Source organism: Clinocottus analis, unplaced genomic scaffold, assembly GCF_023055335.1.
Source record: "Clinocottus analis isolate CAN_PGR_092001 unplaced genomic scaffold, fCliAna1.0.p SCAF_8, whole genome shotgun sequence".
Classification (NCBI taxonomy): Eukaryota; Metazoa; Chordata; class Actinopteri; order Perciformes; family Cottidae; genus Clinocottus; species Clinocottus analis.
This window is the reverse complement of record NW_027176240.1, coordinates 6,446,594-6,458,610: the sequence shown is the minus strand read 5'-3', so window position 1 is coordinate 6,458,610 and position 12,017 is coordinate 6,446,594. Positions and strand designations below refer to the sequence as shown.

The 12,017-nt window shown below is 39.1% G+C and overlaps 1 protein-coding gene across 3 annotated transcripts in view; it reads left to right on the top strand.

Moving 5' to 3' along the window:
• The window catches only part of ccser2a (coiled-coil serine-rich protein 2a), a 46,126-nt gene that overhangs the window by 18,131 nt on the left and 15,978 nt on the right, over positions 1 to 12,017 (top strand). For all 3 annotated transcript variants that reach the window (XM_068568185.1, XM_068568187.1, XM_068568186.1), the window contains exons 4-7: positions 6,403 to 6,496; positions 9,415 to 9,523; positions 9,654 to 9,834; positions 11,847 to 11,912. In XM_068568185.1, coding sequence (XP_068424286.1) covers positions 6,403 to 6,496; positions 9,415 to 9,523; positions 9,654 to 9,834; positions 11,847 to 11,912 — 450 coding nt within the window. The remainder of the gene's footprint in view (positions 1 to 6,402; positions 6,497 to 9,414; positions 9,524 to 9,653; positions 9,835 to 11,846; positions 11,913 to 12,017) is intronic.

Sequence of the window (12,017 nt, the reverse complement as noted above, 5' to 3'; positions counted from 1 at the left end):
ACAGCATCAGTAGACCTGGGCCCAATTTCTATTTCAATGGTTGAAGTATTTTGGAGTATTCGCACAATCATAGATGCATAGGGTTCGGGAAATAGCTGGAGCTGGAAACACAATATAGGTGCTTTCTGGTATTTGCATAAAAGTGGGCACAATAATAGGAACACCTGTGCAGTAAACTACAATCCAGTTCATCACATATAACCTGAAGCTTTTGATATGTATTTGTTGTGCTATCGAACTGCATTATCCAGCCTTTGTGTTTGTTTCACAGTTCAAAGACTTAGCAGATTAAGATATAAGTTCAATGTAACATTAACAACTAGAATAATCACATCTCTACCAGATGTCCATCAACCACAATAACAATATATACATAACAATGTTATATGCATTGCAGGGTTATTATATTGTATTGCTTTACATTAGCATCACCGTGTGTCATCAGGTCCAGGTTTCATCTTTTCATGACTTCAAGCTATTTTGTTGAACTAAATTTGACTTTAAGTGTCTTGAAGTTTATGTAATTAGAAGGAATACAATTTAATTTCCATTGTAGCCCAGTGTCCCTCTACGCAGCATGAAACCATGCATGGAAGACGTCTGAATGTTTCCCTTTTGCATTTCATAATTCTGTCAGTTTTTATCCCTTCTGCTCTTGGATAGCCTAATCCTCTAGTTCTCCCTGTCTTCCTCAAAGCCACGGAGTTACCGCTGTCTCTTATCCCTGATTTGTTTATTTTGCCTTTAATTTTAGTCTCTTTTTTTTTTTGTTGCTAGGTTAAGACAGGTCAATTTATCAGTGTTTAAATGAGTGAGGTACTTGAGCCTTTTGTCTGCAGAGTGCTGAGCCATTTATGGGACATGCTGCCAGTGAACCGGCTATGCTGTTGCATTAATGAGGCTTAATAGCTCACCTGCTTTTGTTTGTCTTGGTTTTAAATTGACAGCAGCAACCCTTTTAAGATAAACAGCGTTGTTTTGTGAACCAGTTTTGAAGCGTTCGATGCTTTCAGTAGAAACCATCACACACAACTTGTGGCAATTGCTGGCTGAGTCATTCCAAAAATTACAGGCTGCTTCCCATCATTATCCATTATGACTCTGTATTTTCCGACCACAGTCGTGACTATTATTTTCCTTCGTGCTGCTGTTTAGAACCACTTTGTCTCTCAACTGGCCCTTGCATATTATACATCTTACATTGGCTGCTTATTGGTCCCCTGTGAGAGATAAAGGCAATAATATATTAGCTGATTCATAACATAGAAGCAGAACCCCTTTTGGTTGAGAGTTGGTTGATTAAGTATATTGAGATTATTGACTATTATACTTGCAGTTATGATCGGCCGTGACACAGTGCATCTGTCCAATGGTTTACAATAACATTTGTTCTAGTTTGTTGCTGCTTAAATGTTATAAACAAGACTTAATGAGTGTAATGTCAAAATAAAGTTTAATTTTATACTTGATTAGTAGCAAGTGAATGGAGCAGGACAACTTAATTTAATTTACCTTAATGCAGAACATTTGTGTCAATTAGTAGAACTTGTGTAAAGGTTATCCTTGCCTTGAAGAAGGTCTCTGACCAAAAGCTCACTTTATGTACAAAGCATAAAGGTCCCAATACCTCACTCTCTCAAGTCATCATTATATTAAAATTAAGATATATGAAACTACTTATATTGTTAATAACAGTAACTACATCTTAACAACAAACCCTACTCCAACTGTGATTATCCTATAAAACAGTACAATGGGTAAACAATGTGTAAACAATGTGTAAACCACACAGAAACATGAGGGTTCTGCTATTAAGTGCAACAGGACTCATGTGTTGATGTAGTCTGCTTTATTTCTAAAGGGTATACATACACTATGGCACAGTTGCCACGTCGTTGTCATTTTCTCAACAATACACACATATTGAGCGCCAAACTAAATGTGAGCTGGAAAAACAGACTGATTTGAGGATTACCTAACTCTATTTAGCTTCATTCTGCAGCTGCCAACACTCATCAAACAATTTCACTCAAGTGTGCCTCCTCCGCACTGCCTCCGTTTCCTTCTCTAAAAGTTTGCCTGTGCATCGCATAACACGACAGAAACAGTATTAATATAAAGGATATTGCATTGGTAGCAGTAAGTTTCTATTAGGGGTGTAACGGTACACAGGAGTCGCGGCATGAATGCATATGAATCTGTTTCTTTTCATTTTATTTGAACAGACAGTAGTGCAAGTGTCAAAGACGAACATCGTCCTCTTGCTGGGGTTGGCGGGAGCATTTTGCCCACTGGCAACTTTGGTTTTCTATTCCCACAATATAAATAAGGACCATTTCAAACACATCAGTATTACTCTGCACGAACACTGAAGCAACACTCGCCCAAAAGGTCACAGCAGGCTGTAAAACTGAAAAGCATGTCTTATGCCATTAAATTGAATACACAAAAAAGCAGTTTGCTTCTTGGTTTTTAGTGTGAAACATTAACACTATGTATAAAAAGAAGAGAATGACACAAGAATCAATACAAAAATATGACATTCAGTAGGACAGACAATGAACATTTATTTAAATTTTTATACAAACTTAGTTTAAGATTACAGTGACATCTGGAAATGATTGGGGTAGAGGACATATCCTCCATCAAAACCACCAGCGAGTCCCAAGTCCTCGAGTATAAGAAATGATTCTGTTAAGTAGAGGTGCTAATATCACACAAGACACACACACACACACACACACACACATACACACACACACACACACACACACACACACACACACTGCAGCTGAGCACATCTTCCCCAAAATGTTTTGCCGTTTTCTATTTAAACTGCATACACAATAATGTAGTATTTCTGTATATTTTAGAACATTATTTTTCAATGCGTTTGACCTTCAGAAAACCAATGTTTGATGTTGATTTCTCACCCTCGTCTCTGATCGAGGAGCTCGACTGAGATTCCATTACAAAGTAATAGGAAGGTACTGGGTCGAAAAGAGTGGCTTGTTTGTTGTGAGACAAAAGAGAAGAAAAAGACCGAGACATCGGTGAAGAGTCTGAACACTTCTCCTCGGCACTCATTGATTTGAAACACTTCATGTAACGCTGAAGTTTGTGTGTTTTATTCAAGTTGTTTGAACAGAAAATCAGCTGCATTCTTTGGCTCATTGTGTGTCATCATGATGCTCCTAAACATTCAGCCCACAAATAGCAAACTTCTACCAGAGATCCCCAAAAAGATACTCTGAAAGAAAGCGACGAGCAGAATCAAGGTACCTGTAATGAGCTTTTAATTTGCCCCACACGTCTGCTGTGCAGACACTCGGGTCATTAGAGGGCAAACTGTCAAAGAGGAAGAAGTTCAGCCTCAGAACTTTCCCAGTGATTTTGAAGGTTTTAATCTGTGTTTGATCCAGCTGTGTTTGTTGGAAGATTCATCTGATACGGTGGGATCAGAGAGCGTGCCATGAAACCGAGTATGTTGGGAGACCTTCCCTCGGCTGTTCCGATTATGAATGCCGCTCATGCTGCAGGGTTTTTTTTTTGGACAACCAGTCCAGGATAGATAGAAAATATGCATGCCATGTATCAAATTCCTGTTCTCCGACAAGTCAAATCATTATTTTTTTAGTAAGAGCAAGCTCTTTAGCTACAACTTAATTGGCTCAAACCTGCTGTTGAGATGCATTTTGATAGCGGTGTATAACAGATATTGACTTTGCAGTCGAAGGTACACAACTCATGCAACGACTTGAATTCATTATTAACTTAGTTTAACATAATGTTCACACTCTCTATAGGAGAGGTCAGAGTGCAGCGTCCTTGCAGCAGGAAGTGATTGAACATCTTGCTTACCAAGACATCATCAGAACAAACAAATTGCACATGCACAGGGCACATATTATATTGCTACTGAGCATTTCCTGTTCTGTAATTTCAGTTATGCACCTGAGTCCAAGTGCTTTTCCATAAGGAGGTTTTCTCTCAAACCTCCGGAGCTGCGCCTAAAGATAGCTCAAAGAAAGGCAGGAGACGGAGTGTAAAAATGATGAATTGATTGGTTGTCAATGCACTATGGGGTAATGACATGTTCGGATACAGGGTGGCTGTAGCTCAGGTGGGTTGGTTGTCATCATGTCCACATGTTGAAGCGTCCTTCAAACTAGAAGGCAGTTTACTCACGATGTGTGTCCAGTATGTGAGAAGAACGTAAGACGGAAAAATATGATTTAAATCGGTAGGATTTTATAATAACTACACACTATTTATTTAAAGCATTTATAAAGTATTAAAGCACAATCATAAAACTCATAATAGTCAAGCGTATTAATTAAGAATAAAACATTTATAACTGTTTTTTCGTGTTCATGTTGGAACGATGCTTTAAAAATGATGAATTAAGTGTCATGCTTTACTAATGCTAAATAGTGTGTAGTTATTAGACAGTGCTACCTTTTTAAATCTTAAATGTAACTGGCAAAACAATACTATCAAATCACATTCCCCACCGTAATGATGTAATCATGATACGGGCAAAGGGTGTCCTAAAATGGCAAAATGTATTTTTGAAATTGTCACACTGCATTTATTTACTTCCTTTATTTAAAGTTTGGTCAATGTTCTAGGCAACTGGGATCAAACTTTGCGTAATAATGCACAAGATGTCCACACTGGATGCATTTTGGGTTCATCCATCTGACAAATAGTAAAATTTAACTGTAACCACTGCAGCTCTCAACACCAGCCCAGAGAGTCTGTTAGAGGCCATTTTCCATTTGAGTGATTTTCCTCTTGGACACCAAAGTGTCTGACAGAAATCACAGCTCAGTGCAAAATCAGACACTGATGGAAGACTCGAAGCTTCTGCTGTTGTGCGGCAGGCGTACTGTACAGACGGGTCTATTGAACAGGTGAACTCTCGGACAGCAGAAAAAAATCCAGAGTTGAAGTGTCTGGAGCAGAGGAAGAGTGTACTCGTAGCTCTGTGCCGTATCACAGGATCGCAATATTGAGGTCAACATGTCGCCAACATTTACTGTGTGCGCGTCTGTTTCTGAAAAAGAGAGGATAAGGTAAGAAAGGGGAGAGTAACAGGGCGGAGGAGGAAAGAGATGCATACATCTGAGGAGGAGAAGGCAGTGAGAATGAATATAACAGACGAGACGGGAGGTTTATCAAACAACAAAGATTCCTCCCACATCTCGGTCGACAGTATTCGGATGGCTCCAAAAACGTGTGTTGTTTATTCTTTTCTCTTTATTATTCCTTCTTCATTAAGTCTGAAACACTGAGTACCAGCCAGTTATCATGCAACACATTTCCTATAATGAGTCATTTTATGCTTGTGTCTTTTTTCCCTCAAAGCCCTGTCAATTTAGTTTCATGAAGCACAAAATTGCCTTGAAAAATAAAGCTTTGAACTATTGATTCAGTCCTTTCCTTTTGGGTATGCTTCTGAATTATTCGGTAGACAGCAGTTAGACTCGCTGCATATTCTGAGGCTGGAATGAGAAGTGTTTTTGTTGGCTTTTCAAAGGCGTCTGTATTATCATTCACAAATGAGGGATATTTTCCAGAAGTCTGTTGTGTTATCTGCTGATTTATGGTATAATCTGAGTTTTTGGTGGTGAGAGAATCATCTGAAATGTTATCAAAGAAAAATGTAATTTGCAGCCCTTCATAAATTGTTGTTATTAATGACAAAATTACAGGGAGTGAACATGCATATTAACAAAACAATGAATGTTCAAATGTCATAAAGCAATTAAAAGCGCCATGCATAATAGAGTTCATCATGGCATTCCTTTTTATGAAATGACGGGATTACGTTAAATGCTGTTATGTCTAAATGCGGTTAATTTTCATAGCCACCTAATTCTCACAGTTAAGAATTAAATGAGTATCACTGCATCAACGTAACCCCTGTGTGCTAAAATAGTAACGATGAAAAGCTGCTTTGGCACTGTTGGAAGACACACACACACACACACACACACACACACACACACACACACACACACACACACACACACACACACACACACACACACATACACACATACATACATACATACATACATACATACATACATACATACCAGACCAAGCTCAGATGGTTCCTGATTTGTCAAAACTATATTTATGGTTAATTGTATGATTTTTGGAATAAGGTTTATGTGCATTTAGACACAATTTCAAAATAATCTATGACTCAAAAATGTGTCACAAAGCTTTATTATTCACAGAAAAAGGCTTGCAGAGTGTAAAACACTTTTTCCGAGAGACAAAATGATATAATGGCTCTAATGCACCCATAATTTGTCCATAATGCTCCTGTAATGTGATCTAATACCTTCGAATGAAATGATTGTCACATGCACATTTTGTGGTTCTCAGGATATCCTGAACAACCTGGAGCCTCTGGGAAGCGGAGACTTGGACGATGATGACCTCATGCTTGATGTGGACCTCCCAGAGGATGGCTTGCATGGTCAGCACACAAACCACACGCACACATGAACACGCACACTAATTGCTTAGTTCTTCTGCACAGGGTTTAAATCTGTGAGGTTATTCTCTGGCCACGACAAATGCTTCAGTCTCATCGGCGGCATATTTTCCATTATTTTCTTCGAAGTGGAAACCTTCAGCAGAACTCTTCCGATCATAGCTGTAAATTAATGCATTACAAAGGTCTTAACATTCTATTTCCAGCAATATTCTTTCATGGCGTATAATGGCTGGAATAAATTGAATCCTGCATTGCCTAGGGTGAATAGTTACCTCTGCTACAGCCATTCAAATGTTTGAATGGACCCCTCGCTGTCTATTATGTGCTGTTCCTCTTTTAAAATGTGGTTGCTTAATAGTTATTTAATTACATCTCCATCACTGCCACACAACTGGCCTTTAATGACAGATAGGCGGCTGTCTAGTTTATATGAACAGATGCAGACACACTTCGGTATGGCGCCAGCAGACACACAGTGCATATTGACGCTTCGAACGAACAGACTTTACATTTGATTGCCTTGACAACAGCAGTATGGTGTTTACATGATTAGTTTATTAGGTCACTATATTCCACATATCACCCACCTCTCCTATCTTGAAACCATATCTATTGTAACCTCTATTGTCACCCATTTCCATTTTATGAATATAATTGTAAAAAAAAAGGTTATTTGTAGGCGTCATAGGTAATCAGGTCAGATTAGTAACACATAATAACAGTGTTGACACTGTTATGTAGTCATTGGATAGTGTGGGAATTCAGGAGAGGACAAAGACAGAGGGAAAGAAAAGGCATCTAATTTGTCATGAACCATAATGAATTATAGGAAGTGGAGTTATCTTGTCAGTCCTGAAGCCAGCGCTATGTTGGATAATATGTTCAATGGACACGTTTTAATTTTGACTTACTGATAAAAAATGCATGTAGGCCTCATACAATTACATGGATGTGCAGAATTGCACACCCACATTCACATACCCACACAGTTCCCACTTTATTAGGCACACTTTGAAATGCAGTCCAATGCAACAGCTCAGCAGTAAATTCCACATTTATCAAGTCCCTTATATTCACCTTGAACGTGTTTCAGAGGTGTTGATTTAACTTTATGGTCTTATTGGAGGATGTTGATTGTTGTGCGGTTAAATTATATTCCGTTCCACCAAGAGGCATTACTAATATTCTACCCTCAGTACATCCTCCAAAATGACCATAAAGTGGGATTATTACTTCTCTAAAACAGCTTCAACAGAAACTCAACCTTGTAATCTTGATTTTGGTAGAATCTTTGGCAGGCTTGTTGTAGTAGACTGCATTTGTTTTCGCTAGCTGTGCCTAATAAACTTTCAACTCAGTATAGATTACTGAGGCAGCTTTACAACCCTGATGCCACAGTGCTCTGTTTGTTTTTTAAAGGGGAGAGAGAGAGAGCGAGAGAGAGTGAGGGAGAGAAATGTTCACTCCAGAGGAATGTGAATTGGAGTGTCATCCCTTCCTACTCCTTTTCGGGAAGTGGCCATATTTATAGCGCTCTATGTCCTGGCCAGAGTTTATGTCATGAGAGTCGGAGAGAGAGAGAGAGAGCGACGGGTTGAAGAGTCCAGTTAGACCCAGCCCACAGGGCAGGACCTAAGACACCGGATAGGGAAGGGTGATCCCTCCCTTCTAGAGACACCCTGACTCTGCCAGCAGGAAAAAGGGAAAGGGGAGAAGAGGAGTTTAAAAAACTTCTTTCCCTCGCCGGCATAACCTGATGACTTTCTAGCTTGGACACAAACCAGTCACCTTGGCTGCTCTCATACCACCACAGTCATTTATCCCCAGCTCCAGTTCCTAGGGAGTTCCCAGAAAAACAAGGCTGTCAACAAAGACAAAAGCAGGCAGGGTTGGAGCTGAGGTGATTTTCCATCTCTGGCCCTTTAACTGCTCACCAACTGACTCGACAAGGAGTTATTTCTCTCCACTCACTTTCTTACTTTCTCTGCCTTTTTGTGGATTATTATTTTTTTTTTTTTTACCAAGTTGGAATATCTTTCTGTTGTAATACTTTTTTAGTGGACTTTTTCTGAGCTGAAAACGAGTTATTGGGGACGCTGATGTTCCCTGGAATGTAACATTTCAGAATAAAGCAGACGTCTCCTCCTGTGCTATGTGGTGACGCTCAGGGTAAAGTATTTTAACCACCACTGCTGCATTGCCTGAATTGGCTCTTTAAATCTTCCAACATTTCTTTATCTCTCTTTTTTCTTTTTCTCTTCCTCCCTTTACTCTCAATCAAAAGGCTATCTGGAATATAGAAAGTCAAGGGTCCTTTTGATTTCCTGGGGGTCATGCTCTGTTAGTTGTCAATTTTGTTGCGGTCACAGTTCATTTCACAGCAATGTGCGATTGAGTGTCACCAAATACTGTGTCCTCTTACCTTCTTGAAAATGAAATAGTCTGTCACCGGGTAGGAGAGCGCTTGTTTGGAAGACAGTGAAGAGAAAAAAAGAGAATGAGGTGGATCAGATCATGATACATATGCTGATATTCTAGACTAGAGTACCTAAAATATACACAGCCACAATCATCGCCATAAGAAATGAAAAACTGACTCGCAATCTTGCATTTTGTATTTTTGTGTGTACCTGTCTGTAGTGGTAATAATAGACAAAAACTGGCAGAGAAAAACAAATTCTATCTTGTGCAGAATACGGCTTTTCTTTAACCACCAACATACTATTTTCTCTCCAACAAATAACAGCAGAAATAGAAGACATTTTCTTAAACTTTGCCTCTACAGCATCCCCTGAACACTGTTTTTGTATATATTCCAAGTGTATACAATCTTTAATTTTTCACATGCACAAGTTTTTTTACTCTGACAAACTGTGTGCTAACTTCTACCCATATAGACGCTGACAGGATGTCCCACTATGAGCGCTCAGAGAGGGCTGGTCGGCAGGGGCAGCGGCGTAGACACCATCGCTGGAGTGGACCCGACCACTTCTACAACGATAGCAGGTTGTTTTAGGCCTGAAAGAATAATACATGTTGCCCGAGAAGAAGTAAAAAGTAAAAACAGAAATCTATTCCTGTTATTGTGTCTGCCTGACTCTTTGTGACTGTTTCTCTCCCTTTGTCTCTTTCTCAGGGCCCATGTTGTCCAGCACTACGATGGTCTCAAGGCTTCAAGGATCTCTGCACAGCCGGTCCCATCTGAAGGAAGGCAGGTTGGCTACAAGTCAATGCTGGATGAACTCACACTCAAGCACATGACGCAGGACTGCACCTCGCTGAAGAATCAGCTGCTTAGGCTCAAAACATTGCTACAGGTTTGTTCGACCCACAGTCGCAAAACAATAAATGAACACAAACGTGTGCAGTGACGCATATGAATGCAGTTGTGTAGTTCTGCAGACACATGCACAAACACATTCACACAAAACACATGTATTTCTGTTCTGTTTGTTTTTAGTTTAGCCTTATGATTTGTTTTTTGTAAAGTATACTGTCTGGATTTGGGGTTTAGATGTTCCATTAAATGCAGCTTTGTATTAGTTTGTTCGTGTTCGTTGCAATACTTCTCTTAGGTGTGTCAGGACTCAGGAGTATTCTTCCTCTTTGTCCTCAGGAGTTCAGCATCAGCAACATGAAAAGTTTTTTTCTGACAAAACTGAACCAAGCTAGTTTTATTTTTAATGTGGATACACATAAAGTATTTAAAACGTTTTTAAATGTTTATTCACATTGATTTAATGAGTCATTTAAGCACACAGTGCTGCTGCCCTGTATTTAATCAAAGACAGATTTTAAGACTGATTTTTAAAGGTAAAGAGACAGTTTTAATGCATCCAACCATTTTTTTTCTTCAAGATATTAGATGCTTTGTGCCTCCTTGTCACGTAATGCACATTATGTGATTTCATGTTTGCATCTTCGCATGCATGCATATAAATGTATATATCTGTGCTTTCGTGACTCTGATAACTTAATAGATCTTTCTCGGTCAGTTTGTCAGTCTGAGAAATTCATTCAATTGGAAGAATAGAGTGTGACGAGAGAAATCAAAGATGTCAGCGACAGAAATGTGCTCTTGCATTTGAGATGAACACACAAAACCCACACTCCTGCAATACACGCAACACCATTGCTGAAAATACACAGAGGCACTTTGCACTGCACACTGGATGAAATGAAATTATCTAACGCCTCGACTCAATTTACCCTCGACAACATGAAAGTCATGTTTGCACATTTAAATCAAATGTCTCCTACAGATGTGTTGTGCTGACTGCAATTAGTGAAACGCTTCGGATGTATAGCCTCAGGAGGGAAGATATGTCTGCTGCCCTATTAACAACTCTGTTCTTAAAACGAGCCTCTGGCCTTGCAGAATCCTAATTGATCTTTATTGTTCCAACAGTCATATGGTTGGGACTAAATTAATCTGATTGACTTAAATAAGGAGAAGGTGGAATGTAGCGTTAAAATAAAATGTAAATTTCCAGAAGTTGATTTATCAGTTAGTAAAACTTTCACAAAAAACAACAACATATCATGTCATTGTAAATTCTATACCCTACCCCACCCTACCATCATTCAAGCAAGCCCTCAAAACACACCTCTTCCAACTTGCTTTCACCTGATAACCCTCTGCACCTGCCCTCCGCTCTGCCCCGCGCAGCCTCTTCTGTTTACTTCTCATTATTTCTTTATTACCTTAAATATTTTGTTGTTTGTTATTGTTTGCTCTTGTCTTCCCGTTCGTGTTCTGTTGCGTCTGTTATTGTCTATTGTGTAAAGCGTCTTTGTGTACTATGAAAAGCACTATATAGGTTGAAACTATTTTTATCATTATTACCTTTTTGTGACTCTTGGCCTGATAAAATATGCAATTTAAAAAATTGACATTTTGTGCTTAAATTACCTTTGATCGTTATTTGTCATTATTCTTAAACACCAAATACTTAATCAAATAATTGGTAAAATAACCAAATAATGCAATTAGATTGTTGCATTCCATGTTCTGTCTATACATGATAAAGTGTGGATCTGCTTCGGAGGAAAGACGAGTGCTGCATACAGACATTTTCTTTTTTAGTCAATGAAATCCATGTATTTAATGTTCATAACTACACTTGCCACTGCCTCAGGTGTCTTACACTGGTGGCTGACAGTTCACGGTCAGGAGAGTATCCATGCTTAAGAGTAAAGTTCTTCCACTGTTGCAAAAATATCGCTCTTGAGGCATGCCGAAGGCAATAGTCATTGATCCAGCTCACCGTGTACTCTGTCTGTCTGTGTGTGTCTGTGTCTACTGCTGTGCGCGTGTGTTTGGTTCTAGCTCGAAGATACTGAATCTCCAGCAGATGTTCCTGAAGAAACTGAAGACAGCACCACTGCATCACAGGTGAACAACTTTTATCTCAGGTTTATAGCAATGATTGTTTTGATATGCCGTAGAAAAATATATTTCTTACTGAGGTAGTGCCCTACAATTTCAGTTAACTGCATG